General features: G+C 45.8%; 1 protein-coding gene across 1 annotated transcript in view; it reads right to left on the reverse strand.

Annotated features, from left to right (window-relative positions):
- Positions 1-9,826: 9,826 nt before the first annotated feature.
- The window catches only part of LOC147097998 (sialic acid-binding Ig-like lectin 13), a 45,920-nt gene continuing 39,604 nt past the window's right edge, over positions 9,827-16,142 (reverse strand). Inside the window, exon 8 of the mRNA XM_085971197.1 lies at positions 9,827-11,134. Coding sequence (XP_085827323.1) covers positions 11,018-11,134 — 117 coding nt within the window. The 3' untranslated portion in view covers positions 9,827-11,017. The remainder of the gene's footprint in view (positions 11,135-16,142) is intronic.

The raw sequence follows: 16,142 nt of genomic DNA on the forward strand, positions 1-16,142 counted from the left end.
TGTCTAGGGAATCCCTTTGGATCGTCCTTGTCCAAGGGATTATTTTAGATACAAAACCAATGTTGTCGTAGGTTGATTCCAATACAGCATTGTAGACTGACTTGTCCCCAAGTACAATACTGACCCCACTGCAGCAGTCACTTTGAAGCAGAGTAGCAAAGCACCTCTCACCTGAGCACTAAATGTGTCGGAGGTGCAGCTGTGTTGGGTTTATGACTTTTACAGACGGTCTCAGTGCAGGTTTGTTAAACTGAACTGGACCTCACACTAAACAGTGATGGCAAACTCCTCTTACATAAGAACATAAGAAATAGGAGCAAGAGTAGGCCATTTGCCTCTCTGCCATTCAATAAGATCATGGCTGATCTTCTACCTCATCTCCACTTTCCTGCTCTATCCCCATATCCCTTGATTCACTTAATATTCAAAAATCTATCGATCTGTGTCTTGAATATACTCAACGACTGAGCCTCCACAGCCCTCTGGGGTAGAGAATTCCAAAGATTCACCACCCTCTGAGTGAAGAAATTTCTCCTCATCTCAGCCTAAATGGCTTTCCTTATTTTGAGACTGTGACCCTCGTCCTAGACTCCCCAGCCAGGCGAAACATCCTCCCTGCATCTACCCTGTCAAGCCCTGTAAGAATTTTGTACGTTTCAATGAGATCACCTCTCATTCTTCTAAACTCTAGAGAATATAGGCCTAGTCTACTCAATCTCTCCTCATAGGACAATCCCCCCATCCCAGGAATCAGTCTGGTGAACCTTAGTTGCACTCCCTCTATGGCAAGTATATCCTTCCTTAGGGAAGGATATACTTGTTTCCTGCTCCTCTACAATATTCTTGATTTCATAGGAAAGAAAGAGGAACTTAATTCATAGAATCATAGAATCACACAGCACAGAAGGAGGCCATTTGGCCCATTGTACATTGGCTCCCTGTCCGTCAATGACTCAAATTTAAAATTCTCATCCTCAATTTCAAATCCCTCCGTAACCTCTCTCCACTCCCTATCTCTGTATCCTCCTCCAGCCATGCAACCCTCCGAGATCTCTGTGCTCTTCCAAAGCTGTTGCCGGACTGGCAGCCAATGTAGGTCAGCAAGCAGATGGGTGATGGGTGAACGGACTTGATGCGAATTATTGCCTGCACATCATTATCCCTGGAGTTCCCCTAAGGATCTATCTTTGGCCCACTCCTATTTCTCATCTACTTGCTGCCCCTCTGCGACATCATCGAAAAACACAGCGTCAATTTTCACATGTACACTGACGACACCCAGCTCTACCTCACCACCACCTCTCTTGACCCCTCCACGGTCTCTAAATTGTCAGACTGCTTGTCCGGCATCCAGTACTGGATGAGCAGAAATTTCCTAAAACTAAATATTGGGAAGACTGAAGTCAGTGGGTTGGATTTTGTCAATGGAGGCGAGGATGGAGGCGGGACTGCTGCTTGTCGTGTCAATGTCCCGCCTCCATCCTCGCCTGACCATTCAGAGGGATTTTCCCCTGATTGAGCCAATTAGAGAAGAAGTCACTGACAGATCACGTCAACGTCAGACATGCTATCTGTCAAGACTTCTTGAAAGAAGAAATGACAGCATTTGACAGCTCTGTGAAGCTGTCAAACACTGACATTCTCTTGAGTTTGATTCGTTTTTGTGGTGAGGACTGAAACAACATTGTAAAAAAGTAAATTTCAGATGTCTGAAGGATCGGAGGGTCCATCAGCCGTTACCTGAAATTGACAAGGTGGACGGCCGCTCTCCCGATCCAGCACGGTGAAATGCTACAGAAGTAAGAAAAAGGTAAGTGAACACTTTCTTAAACATATCACTCACCTTGCATACTTACCACTCCACACGTGCACCCATCACTCACCTCTACACCTTACTTCCAGTTGCCTCCGACCGCCGCAGAACTCCTCCACGTCTCCTCCAACCCGGCGGGGTTCTCCGAGGTCGGGAAACCTTCACCTGGGAAGATAAAATGGCACTAATTCCTTTTTCTGCCTGTTAACTACCCGAAGCTGCACATCGGCCCGCCTCCTGGCAAAAGAACACAGAGGCGGGATGGGGTCGGGTTTGCCATCCGCCCCCACTTTCTCCGATTTTACGTGCTGTCCCGCCTCCATGCCCGCTTCCTCGGGGCTTGGAAAATCGAGCCCATTGTCTTCGTTCCCCGCCACAAACTCCGTTCTCTAGCCACCGACTCCATCACTTGCTCTAGCAACTGTCTGAGGCTGAACCAAACTGTTCGCAATCTTGCTGTCATATTTCACCCTGAAATGAGCTTCCGACCACATATACATGCCATAACTCAGACCTCCTATTTCCACCTCCATAACATCGCCCGCCTCCGCCCCTGCCTCAGCTCATCCACTGCTGAAACCCTCATCCATGCCTTTTTTACCTTTAGACTTGATTATTGCAAGGTACTCCAGGCTGGCCTACCACGTTCTACCCTACGTAAACTTGAGGTCATCCAAAGCTTGGCTGCCCGTGACCTAACTCGCAACAAATCCAATTCACCCATCAAACCTGTGCTCGCTGATCTACATTGACTCCCGGTTAAGCAATGCCTCGATTTTAAAATTCTCAACCTTGTTTTCAACTCACTCCATGGCCTCGCCCCTCACTATCTCTGTAATCTCTTCCAGCCCAACAACCTACCTCTGTGACCAAGCATTTAGTCACCGGACCTAATTTCTCCTTATGTGGCTGAGTGTCAAATTTTGTTTTACAGCACCCCTGTAATGCACATTAAGAACATAAGAACATAAAAAATAGGAGCAGGAATAGGCCACTTGGCCCCTCAAGCCTGCTCCGCCATTCAATAATATCATGGTTGATCTAGGGCTCAAAGCCACTTCCCAGCCCACTCCCCATAACCCTTCACTCCCTTATCTTGCAAAAATTTATCTATCTCCACTTTAAATGTATTTAATGACCCAGCCTCCACAGTTCTCTGGGGCAGAGAATTCCACAAATTTACGACCCTCTGAGAGAAGAAATTCCTCATCACCTCAGTTCTAAAAGGGCGACCCTTTATTCTGAGACTGTGCCCCCGAGTTCTAGATTTCCCCACCCTCTCTGCATCTACTCTGTCGAGCCCCCTCAGTATCTTAAGTTTTGATAAGATCACCTCTCATTCTTCTAAATTCCAAGGAGTATAAGCCCAACCTGCTCAACCTTTCCTCATAAGTCAAACCCCTCATCTCTGGAATTAACCTAGTGAATCGTCTTTGAACTGCCTCCAATGCAAGTATATCCTTCCTTAAATAAGGAGACCAAAACTGTACACAGTACTCAAGGTGTGGTCTCACCAATACCCTGTACAGTTGTAGCAGGACGTCCCTGCTTTTATACTCCAACCCCCTTGAAATAAAGGCCAACATTCCATTTGCCTTTTTGAATACTTGCTGTACCTGCATGCTAACTTTTTGTGTTTCATGCACAAGGACCCCCAGGTCCCCTGAACTGTAGCATTTTGTAATCTCTCTCCATTTAAATAAGTTTGCTTCTTTATTTTTCCAGCCAAAGTGGATAACCTCACACTTTCCCACATTATACTCCATCTGCCAAATGTTTGCCCACTCACCTAGCCTGTCTGTATCCCTTTGCAAATTCTTTGCATCCTCTGCACAACTTGCTTTCCCACCCATCTTTGTGTCATCTGCAAACTTGGCTACATTACGCTCCATCCCTTCATCCAAGTCATTAATGTAGATTGTAAATATTGGGGCCCCAGCACCGATCGTTGTGGCACCCCACTAGTCACCATTTGCCAACCAAAAAAATGATCCATTTATCCCGACTCTCTGCTTTCTGTTAGGTAGCCAACTCTCTATCCATGCTAATATACTACCCCCAACTCTGTGAGCTCTTATCCTATGCAGTAACCTTTTATGCGGCACCTTATCGAATGCCTTCTGGAAATCCAAATACACCACATCCACTGGCTCACCCTTGTCCACCCTGCTTGTTACATCTTCAAAGCACTCCAGCAAATTTGTTAAACATGATTTCCCTTTCCTAAAACCATGCTGCCTCTGTTTGACTGCAGTATATTTTTCTAAATGCCCTGCTACTGCTTCCTTAATGAAGGACTCCAGCATTTTCCCAATGACAGATGTTAGGCTAACTGGCCTATAATTTCCTGCTTTCTGTCTCTCTCCTTTCTTAAATAGGGGTGTTACATTAGCGGTTTTCCAATCTGCTGGGACCTCTCCAGAGCCCAGGCAATTTTGGTATATTGCAACCAATGCATCCATTATTTCTGCAGCCACTTCTTTTAAGACCCTGGGATGCAAGCCATCTGGTCCAGGGGACTTGTCATCTTTTAGTCCCATTATTTTACTGAGTACTATTTCCTTAGTGATAGTGATTGTCTTCAGTTCCCCACTCCCTGTGGCACCTTGATTATCCATTATTGGGATGTTGTTAGTGTATTCTACAGTGAAGACAGATGCAAATTATTTGTTCAGAGTCTCTGCCATTTCCCCGTTCCCCATTATTAATTCCCCAGTCTCATCCTCTAAGGGACCAATGTTTACATTTAGCTACCCTCTTCCTTTTTATATACCTGTAGAAGCTCTTACTATCTGTTTTAATGTTTCTTGCCAGCTGACTCATAATTCATCTGCTCTCTATTATTTTTTTAGTCATCCTTTGCTGGTTTTAAAAAATTCCCAATCCTCTGGTCTCCCACCAATCTTGGCAACATTGTATGCCTTCGTTTTCAATTTGATACCATCCTTTACTTCCTTAGTTAGCTATTTTCTCACCCTCCAACTGAATTTGAAATCTTATCTTATCTTATTGAATGGCGGAGCAGGCTCGAAGGGCCGAATGGCCTACTCCTGCTCCTATCTTCTATGTTTAAATTCAACCATGCTATGATCACTCTTTCCTAGAGGATCCTTTACTATGAGATCATTTATTAATTCTGTCTCATTACACAGTACCAGATGCAAGATAGCCTGCTCCCTGGTTGGTTCCATTACATACTGTTCTAGGAAAACATCCCGGATGCACTCTATGAACTCCTCCTCCAGACTACCATGGCCAATTCGATTTGTCCAATCAATATAGAGATTAAAATCACCCATGATTATTACCGCACCTTTTTTATAGGCCACCATTATTTGTTGATTTATACTCTGTCCAACAGCATTGCTACTGTTCGGGAGGCCTGTAGACTGCGCCCACCAGAGATATTTTCCCCTTATTATTTTTTATCTCCACCCAAACCGACTCTACATTTTGATCTTCTGAGCCAATATCACTTCTCACCACTGCATTGATCCCATCTTTTGCTAACAAAGCCACCCCACCTCCCTTTCCTTTCTTTCTATCCTTCCGAATTATCATATACCCCGGAATATTCAGTTCCCAGCCCTGGTCACCTTGCAACCACGTCTCTGTAATGGTGATCAGATCATACCCATTTGTATTTATTTGTGCCGGCAAGTCATTTATCCATTTATCTTGTTACAAATGCTGCGTGCATTCAGATATAGAGCTTTAAACTTTATCTTTTTACCATTTTTCCTTGTTTTGGCCTTTTTTTCAGTTACACTCTTATTTTTAAATATTCTGTCCCTTCCTGTCACTCTCTGGATATTATTTCCCCCCTCTCTACCCTGCTCTATTGTTTCCTCATTTCTCATTTCTCATTGTCTTTTTATTTTCCCGCTCACCTGGATCCTCTGCCCCCCCCCAACTATTTAGTTTAAAGCCTTCGCTACAGCCCTAGTTATTTGATTTTCCAGGAATCTAGCCTCAGCATGGTTCAAGTGAAGCCCGTCCAAACGGAACAGCTCCCCCTTATCCCAGTACTGGTGCCAGTGCCCCGCAAATCAAAACCCATTTCTCCCACACCAGTCTTTGAGCCACTCGTTCATTTCTCTGATCTTATTTACCCTATGCAAATTCGCTCGTGGCTCAGGTAGTAATCCAGAGATTATTACCTTTGTGGTTCAGCTTTTTAATTTAGCCCCTAGCTGCTCATACTCTCTCAGCAGAACCTATTTCTTTGTCCTACCTATGTGGACCATGACAACTGGATCTTCCCCCTCCCACTCCAAGTTTCTCTCCAGCCCAAAGGAGATGTCCTTAACCCTGGCACCGGGCAGGCAACACAGCCTTCGTGTCTGACGCTCTCGGCTGCAGAGAACAGTATCTATCCCCCTCACTATACTGTCCCCAATCACTACAACATTTCTTTTTGCTCCCCCCACTTGAATGGCTCCCTGTACCACGGTGCTGTGGTCAGTTTGCTCATCCTCCCTGCAGTCCCTGGCCTCGTCCACACAGGGAGCAAGAATCTCGTACCTATTGGTCAAGGCCAAGGGCTGAGGCTCCTCCACCACTACCCACTGGATCCCAATACCTGCCTCACTTGTAGTCACACCCTCCTGTCCCTGATCATGGGCCAAATTGGAAGTAATTATTCTAGTGGGTGTGACTGCCTCCTGGAACATAGTGCCCAGGTAACGCTCCCCCTCCCTAATGTGTCGGAGTGTCTGAAGCTCGGACTCCAGCTCATCAACTCTGAGCCGAAGTTTCTCGAGCAGCCAACATTTGCTGCAGGTGTGGTCGCCTTGGACCTCAATTGTGTCCACCAGCTCCCATATGTAACAACACATTGCCTGGTCTCCCATCTCAATTAATTAATTAGGTTTTATATTTGGAACATTTATATCTTTTAATCTACACCAAGGCACTTAAATTTAAACTCTCAAGTTTGGAAAAAAAGCGAGAAAGAGAGAAATACTCACCAACCAATCACTTACCTGCTTTCTGGTGACGTCGCACTTCGATTACTTTTTACTCATTTACACTCACCGGTCCTTTGTATATCAGCCGCTCCCGCTGCTTTTGAACTCTCCCGAGTTTTGGCGCTCTCGCTCTGCTCTCACTCTGCTCCCGCTCTGCTTCTGCTATTTTTGAACTCTCACGGGTTTTGGCATTCTCGCTCTGCTCCCGCTGCTTTTGAACTCTCCTAGGCCTTGGGGCGTTTTACTACATTAAAAGCACTATATAGATACAAGTTGTTGTTTTTGTTGTTTGTATGCAACAGGCTCGAGGGGCTGAATGGGCCTCCTCCTGTTCATATGCAACAGGCTTGAGGGGCTGAATGGCCTCACCCTATTCGTATGTAACAGGCTCAAGGGGGCTGAATGGCCTCCTCCTCTTCCTATGTAACAGGCTCGAGTGGCTGAATGGCCTTACCCTGTTCCTATGTAACAGGCTCAAGGGGCTGATTAGGCCTCCTCCTATTCCTATGTAACAGGATCCAGGGGCAGATTGGGCCTCCTCCAATTCTTATGAGGCAACTAAAGTTCAACAAAATGCCAGAAATATGTGAGGAACTCAAAAGTTTTATTCATTCCTGGGGTGTGGGCTTCACTGGCAAAGCCAGCATTTATTGCCCATCCTTAATTGCACTTGAGAAGGTGGTGGTGTGCTGCCTTCTTGAACCGCTACAGTCCGTGTGGTGAAGGTACTCCCATAGAGCTGTTAGGGAGGGAGTTCCAGGATTTTGACCCAGCGATGATGAAGGCATGGCGATATATTTCCAAGTCATGATGGTGTGTGACTTGGAGGGGAAGTTGGAGGTGATGGTGTTCCCATGCGGCTGCTGCCCTTGTCCTTCTAGGTCATAGAGGTTGAGGGTTTGGAGATGCTGTAGAAGAAGTCTTGGCGAGTTGCTGCAGGGCATTTTGTTGATGGTACACACTGCAGACACAGTGCGCTGATGTTGGAGGGAGTGAATGTTTAAGGTGGTGGATTGAGTGCGTATCAAGCAGGCTGTTTTATCCTGGATGGTGTAAAATCTTTTGAGTACTGTTGGAGCTGCACTCATACAGGAAAGTGGCAAGTATTCCATCACACTCCTGACTTGTGCCTTGTAGCTGGTGGAAAGGCTTTGGGGAGGCAGGAGGTGAGATACTCACCGTAGAATTCCCAGCCTCTGATCTGCTCTTGCAGCCAAAGTATTTATGTGGCTGGTCCAGTTAAGTTTCTGGTCAATGGTGGCCCCCAGGATGTTAATGCTGGGGGATTCGGTGATGGTAATGCCATTGAATGGTAAGGGGCAGTGGTTAGACTCTCTCTTGTTGAAGATAGTCATTGACTGGCACTTGTGTGGCACAAATATGACTTGCCACATATAAGCCTGAATGTCGTCCAAATCTTGCTGCATGGGCGCATGCACTACTTCATTATCTGAGGAGTTGCGAATGGAACTGAACACAGTGCAATCTGAAGCTAACATCCCCACTTCTGACCTTATGCTGGAGAGAAGATCATTAATGAAGCAGCTGAAGATGGTTGGGCCTAGGACACTGCCCTGAGGAACTCCTGCAGCAATGACCTGGGGCTGAGATGATTGGCCTCTAACAACCACAACCATCTTTCTTTGTGCTTGGTATGACTTCAGCCAGTGAAGAGTTCTCCCCCTGATTCTCATTGACATTAATTCTACTAGGGCTCCACACTCGGTCAAATGCTGCCTTAATGTTTGCAGGATGTTCAATGCAGAAGTAGACAACATAAACCCCCAGATCTCAACAATAGCTGAAACAACAAAAGCCATTACTGTAATATTTTCTTCAGAATGAACTCACTGTGCTCATTTAACACATTGCAAAATCCCTCGCTCATACACTTTTACACCCTTGCTGCCAACCAGTGAGGCTCCTTGTTTCTGGTGGAATGTCCAAACACCTGGCCCCCAGTGTACTTCCAAATCACTTAAAGGCAAGCGGCCAGATTGGGAGTAAAGCTTACAATTCTGCTTCAGAAATGTTTCTTAACCTCACACAACCTAGAAGGACAAGGGAAACTGGCGCATGGGAACATCATCACCTCCAAGTTTCCCTCCAAGTTACACACACACCATCCCAACTTGATGATATATCAGCCATTCCTTCATCGTTGCTGGTTCAAAATCCCGGAACTCACTACCTAATAGCACCGTGGGAGCACCTTCACCAAACAGACCGCAGCAGTTCAAGAAGGCGGCCCACCACCAACTTCTCAAGGGGCGACTAGGGATGGGCTATAAATGCCGGCCTTGCCAACAATGCCCACAACCCGAGAATGAATTTAAAGAAAACCCAAGAAGAGCAATCTTGTCTTGTACCAAGCCAATTGGCGTCACAGCCAATCTTTGTGACCTCTCGGAACCAAGCCACAAATTGGTGCCACTCGATGCCCAAATGGGGGCTGTTGTGTATGGATTCAGTGCCAGCAGTAGCTTCGTTGATATAAATTCTGCTGCACCACTCCTGGTGCACTCCAGGAGTGCTCCGTTTCCAATGTCACCCACACGTAGCAAATAGAGAAGGTTCTCCCTGAGCCTTATTCTCAACACAATTGGACATGTATCCATTCCTGTGATTTTCTGCTACAATAGCCACCTTAGTTCTTTGTAGATCTTAGTTACGTTAGTACTCTACAGCTCTTAAGGCAGTGACTGATACTTGGGTTCAGTTCCACAGGTGCAGCAGGGCACGGTGCCTAAACCAGGTAGCCATTCTGCAAGTGTTCGCAGACATTGATCATGAAGAGCAGCACCCTTGAAACCAAATCTGTCCACACTAAACCCGAGCTTAACAGAGGGAATTTGTGGTTACAGATTCAGAGCAGGAGCGTTACTTATTTTCCCACTGCTTGACTCATGGACATGGTTGTGATTTTTAACCGAACACAGACCAGTACAAGGATCTAGGATCTTGGCCTCTATTCTGTTTTATGCAGCATGGTTCCTCCCATTCACTGGGCCACCACGGCGGACAATAATTTTACTTTCAAAGATTGAAAGACTAAAATAGTTGTTTATTGTAGCTGTAGTTCATTCAGTAATCAAAGCTGTTTCATCCATCTAGGATATTATAAAAATCTTACATCTGCAAGCAACCTTTCACGTCAGAATTTCCTCCATCCACATTTACAGGAAACTTTCATTTAAACGGAGGTTAAATCTCCGGAATGCCCTATCCACCGGCAAAATTCAGGAGTCGGTTCAGCTAACTTTTTTTACTTTTCGTTGCTTTTTTTCCTCCATTCCTGGCTCTGCAAGCGTCTAGCTGAAGCTGTTGCTTAGCTACAGAGATGCTTGCAAGCTGCGCCGACTGTTTTGAGGCTAAGCAACAGGGTTTGTTGCTTCAGACGGAGCTCTGAGCTCCGTATGTTTTAACATTAGCGCTGGTTTCTCCGGCAGTGTTGATCGACCGGCACCAGCTCGGCCCCGTGAGTGTCAGATACCAGAAAGTTTCCTGTACAATGGGAACTGCCTATGTAAACATGTCACATTGTAATTGCACCCTTCCATCAGTGGTGGCGCTGTAGCGCCTGTTTCATGTCTCCCCGTTCATCAGTCTGTACGGCAGTGAATCTCTCAATTCTCTAACCAACTCTGCGTCTCTGCTTCCCACATTGCTGTTAGTTTTGCTGTTTAACTATGAATGATAATATAAAATCAAAGTATAACATGAAAATAAGCAGAAGAATGCATGACTTTTAAATAGCGAGTACATTATACTGATCTGCCCTGGTCGAATTATCCTCTAACCCTACTTCCCCTGGAGTCTACACTTGGTTATGACCATGCTGAAAACATTCACAGACAGGAGAGTTAACCACAAAATGAAAATTGCCTCAAGCACACACACACACACACACTGTCCTGGTGGATTGTCGATCAATACCTAAAGACATTTATAATCACAATGGAGAGAAGGATGACTTCAACAGTGAGGGGCAGTCCTGAAGGAGGACGTATGCAACTAAACCCAGTGAGAATGATCTGGACTATATCATCACTCAACTTTGTGAGATAACATCAGCTCTACAAAACTGCATCAGATTATGTCAAGAAGTTTAGAACTAATTTTTGGGGGGTCGGGGTCAAAGTCCTGTGGTTTCTAGGATGGTGAAGTGGAGTTTCGAATTGATTCTCTTCTTCTGTGCTGTTCCCAGAGTGCGTGTTTCTCATTCTTGCTCAGATTATATATTTGCATACACAGGACACTCGTCAAACTCGCAGTTTTCGTAAATATCATGATCTTGATATGAATTGATGCGGCGGTTAGACTTGATTTCCAGGTCATCCTCCTTTTTCTTCTGTAATAGAAAAGGAAACAAGCAGAGTGACAATCAGAATGATCTGCATTTGGTATCTTTGGGCTGGATTTTCATTGAGGAGGCGGGACTACAACTTTCGGGGTTGCAGTCCCGCCTCCATCAAGTTCTAGCCAACCCACATGATTTTCATTTGATTGACCTTGTTGAGCCCACCCAGCGGGCTCAGCAGGCCAATTAAGGGCCTCCCGGCAACAGGTGACGTCACAGATTGATATTTCATCTGTCAAGACCTTTTGACAGATGAAATATCAGCATTTCACAGATGTTTGAAGCTGTCAAACACTGACAATCTACACTCCAGGTTAATTCCTTCCTCTCAGGATGATTTAGAGATCTCCCCAGAACAGAAAGCTGAATGCTGGAACTTTTGACAGTTCGCGGCCATTCTGCTTTCTGTGCCGGTGAGATGAGGGACTCCCGACACCTGTAGGAAGGAAGGCTGTAAAGGTAAGTAAAGGTTAGTAGAACTTCTTTAAAAACTTTACACAGACCAAACACACTTACCTCTGCACTCATGCACCCATCACTCACCTGAACACCGGACATCTCGACCCCTCCAAGCCTTTCATCCCGACGGCCCGCCTCGCTAACTTGGCATGGTTTGGAGCCGTTGGGAATCCCACATTTCAGCAATGAAAATAGGGATTAGGCTAAAAACTGCCTGTTAACTACCTGTTAACGAGCAGTTAATTGGCACTAATCCCCTTCCCGCCTCAGGGAGGCGGGTCCCAGTGCGGGTCGGGTACCCGCCTCCTTTGAAACTGGCATGGAGGCTGGTTGGAGGCGGGATGGGTTCGTGCCCCCCGATTTCGGGATTTTAACCCCCCACATGTCTCCAATCCCGCCTCCACGGCCCAATGAAAATCCTGCCCTTTGAGTCCAATTAGAAAATTCCACCCTCAATTGCAGCCAATGATTATTGATACTGAACAGTGTTGGAATATAAGAACAGGAGGAGACCATTCAGCCCCTCGAGCCTTTTCCACCATTCAATTAGATCATGACTGATCTGTATTTTAGCTCCATCATTCTGCCTCGGTTCCATAACCGTTTAGAAGAATGAGAGGGGATCTCATTGAAACTTATAAAATTCTGACAGGACTGGACAGACTAGATGCAGGAAGGTTGTTCCCGATGGTCGGGGAGTCCAGAACCAGGGGTCACAGTCTAAGGATAAGGGGTAGGCCATTTAGGACAGAAATGAGGAGGAATTTCTTCACCCAGAGAGTGGTGAACCTGTGGAATTCTCTACCACAGAAGGCAGTAGAGGCCAATACATTAAATATATTCAAGAAGGAGTTGGATATATTTCTTAAGGCTAAAGGGATCAAGGGGTATGGGGAGAAAGCAGGGACCGGGTACTGAATTTGGATGATCAGCCATGATCGCATTGAATGGCGGAGCAGGCTCGAGGGGCCGAATGGCCTACTCCTGCTCCTATCTTCTATGTTTCTATGTTTCTATGTAACCCTTAGGATCCTTGGCTAACAAAAAACTTATCAATCTCACTTTTGATATTTTCAATTGACCCCTAGCCTCAACAACATTTTGGGGGCAGAGAGTTCCAGATTTCCTCTGCCCTATGTGTGAAGAAGTGCTTCCTGGCATCACCCCTGAATGGCCGAGCTCTAATTTTAAATTTATCTCCCCTTGTTCTGGACTCTCCCACCAAAGGAAATGATTTATATCTACCCTATTATATCTTTTAACAATCTTAAACACTTCAATTTGATCACCCCTTAATCTTCTATACTCAAGCCTAGTCTATCAAATTGTCCTCATAATTTAACCCTTTTACCCCCGGTATCATTCTGGTGAATCTGCGCTGCCCCCCCTCCTTCCTGAGAAGCAGTGCCCAGAACTCCACACAATACTCCAGAGGGGATCTAATCAGAGCTTTATATAACTGTAACATAACCTCTACCCCTTTGTATTCCAGCTCCCTTGAGATAAAGGGCAACATTCCCATAAACTTTTTAAAATATTTTTTGTGCCTGTCCAGTAGATTTTAGTGATTTTCTATACTTGGACCCCTAAATCTCTCTGCTGATCCACAGTTCCTAGCTTCTCGCCATTTAGAAAATAATCTGATTTCTCTTTCTTAGGTCTAAAGTGGATGTCCTCAAATTGAACTCCATCTGCCACAGTATTGCTCGCTCACTTAATCTACCAATGTCCCTTTGCAACTTTCTGCTCCCGTCTACACTATTTACTGGTGTCATCAGCGATCTTGGATATACGGCTCTCTATTCCTTTCACTAACCCATTTATAAATAATGTGAAAAGCTGAGTCCCCAGTACAGATTCATGGGAGACACCACTAGTCACATTCTGCCAATTTGAGTACATCCCCATTATCCCATCTCTCTCTCTACTACCTCGTAACCAATTACATACCCATGTCAATTGTTTGCATCCAATTCCATGCACTCACATTTTAGTTAAGAGTTTCTTATGTGGAACCTTATCGAATGCCTTCTGGAAGTCCATATAAATAACATCCATAGACACTCCCTTATCTACTACATTAGTGACCTCAAAAAAATCAACCAGGTTCGTTAGACATGACTTACACTTTACCCTTTACCAACATGCCTAATCCATGTTGGCTCTCTCTGATCAGCTCCTGTTTGTCCAAATACTCAGTCACTCTGTCCCTAATAACAGATTCTAGTAGCTTCCCCACACCAGACATTAGACTATTAGGCATATAATCGTCAAGTTTATCTCTCTTATCCTTGTTAAATAATGGAGCGGCATTTCCAATCGAAGGGGACAATTCCAGAATCCAGAGGGTAGGAAGGAAGAAAGATAGGAATGAGCGAGGGATAGAAGGAGGGAAGGAAGAAAGTAAGGAAGGGTGGAGTGAGTGATGGAGGGAAGTAAGGAGTTACAGAAGCAAGGTGGGAGAGAAGGAATGAAGGATGGTAGGAAGGAAGATAGGAATGAGAGAATGAGGTAAGGAGGGAGAGAAGGGGTATATAAATGGAGACGGGGACTCGATTTAAGTTCTCATCTGAATGACGGCACTTCTGACAGTGCAGCATTCCCTCAGTACTGCCCCTCCGACAGTGCAGCAGTACTGAACCTCTGACAGTGCAGCGGAAGCTCCCTCAGTACTGTACTGGGCGTCTCGGCCTCGAATATGGAGCTCAAATCGCTGGACTTCCTTCACCCCTTGAACCAGAAAGATGTCCAAAATGGCATATTGAGCCCTAAGCACAGATCTCAATAATAAGTAGCAATCTTTATCATAGTATCATAGAATGGTTACTGCACGGAAGAAGGTCATTCAGCCCGTCGAGCCCGTGCCGGCTCTCTGCAAGAGCACCTCAGCTAGTCCCACTCCCCCGCCCTTTCCCTGTAGACTAGCAATTTTTTTTCTTTCAGGTATTTATCCAACTCCCTTTTGAAAGCTGTGATTGAATCTGCCTCCACCACCCTTTCAGGCAGTGCATTGCAGGTCATAACCACTTGCTGTGTAAAAAAGTTTTTTCTTATGTCGCCTTTGATTCTTTTGCCAATCACCTTAAATCTGTGTCCTCTGGTTCTCGACCCTTCTGCCAATGGGAACAGTTTCTCACTATCTACTCTGTCCAGACTCCTCATGAATTTGAACACCTCTATCAAATTTCCTCTCAAACTTCTCTGCTCTAAGCAGAACAACCCCAGCTTCTCCAGTCTATCCACGTAACTGAAGTCCCTCATCCCTGGAATCATTCTCGTGAATCTTTTCAGCACCCTCTCTAAGGCCTTCACATCCTTCCTGAAGTGCGATGCCCAGAATTGGACGCAATACTCCAATTGAGGCCGAACCAGTGTTTTATACAGATTCATCATAATTTCCTCACTTTTGTACTCTATGGGCTCGATTTTCCAAGCCCCGAGGAGGCGGGCATGGAGGCGGGACAGCCGGTAAACTCGGAGAAATTGGGGGCGGATGGCAAACCCGCCCCTGATGTCTAAAGACTACTGACCACTTGGTTTGAGTATAAAACAAGGCTTTAATCAACTGTTTCACAACCATGAGATTTCCAGTTACATCACTAGTTCCTGGTTACAAAAACGTCCTGGGCAAGCTGGGCTCGCGCCCGAGTATTCATACTCCTTGGACGGTGCCACCAGCTGGCCACCCAGTGTTATTTCATGAGTCATTTCTTCCTGAATGATAAGATTCATGACAGCCCCCATCCCGCCTCCGTGCCCATTTGCCAGGAGGCGGGAAGTTGTGCAGCTTCGGGTCCCGTCTCCTGGAGGCGGGAAAGGCTTTTAATCCTTTTAACTGCCTGTTAACAGGCAGAAAAAAGGATTAGTGCCATTTTACCTTCACAGGGGAAGGCTTCCCGACCTTGGAGAACCCCGCCGGGTTGGAGGAGACGTGGAGGAGGTCTGCGGTGGTCGGAGGCACCTGGAAGTAAGGTGTAGAGGTGAGGGATGGGTGCAAGTGTGGAGTGGTATGTATGCAAGGTGAGTGATAAGTTTAAGAAAGTGTTCGCTTACCTTGTTTTCTTTCCATAGCCTTTCGCCACGGTGGATCAGGAGACCTGACATCCTGCTTGTCAATTTCAGGTAATGGCTGATGGACCCTTCGATCCATCAGACATCTGAAATTTACAAATTTGCAATGTTTCATGAGTCCTCACCTCAAAGACTCATCAAACTAAAGAGAATGTCAGTGTTTGACAGCTTCACAGAGCTGTCAAACGCTGTCATTTCTTCTTTCAAGAAGTCTTGACAGATAGCACGTCTGACGTTGACGTGATCTGTCAGTGATTTCTTCCCTAATTGGCCTGCTGAGCCCGCCGGGCGGGCTTAACAAGCTCAATCAGGGGAAAATCCCTCTGAATGGTCAGGCGAGGATAAAGGCAGGACATTGACACGACAAGCAGCAGTCCCGCCTCCAACTTGCCTCCATTCACAAAATCCAGCCCTATACCTCTATTCATGGAGTCCAGGATCCCGTACGCTTTTTTTTAACTGCTTTCTC

The sequence above is a fragment of the Somniosus microcephalus genome, chromosome 30 (genome assembly GCF_052327205.1).
Source record: "Somniosus microcephalus isolate GS21.2 chromosome 30, FLI_Smic_1.0, whole genome shotgun sequence".
In the NCBI taxonomy this organism is placed as follows: Eukaryota; Metazoa; Chordata; class Chondrichthyes; order Squaliformes; family Somniosidae; genus Somniosus; species Somniosus microcephalus.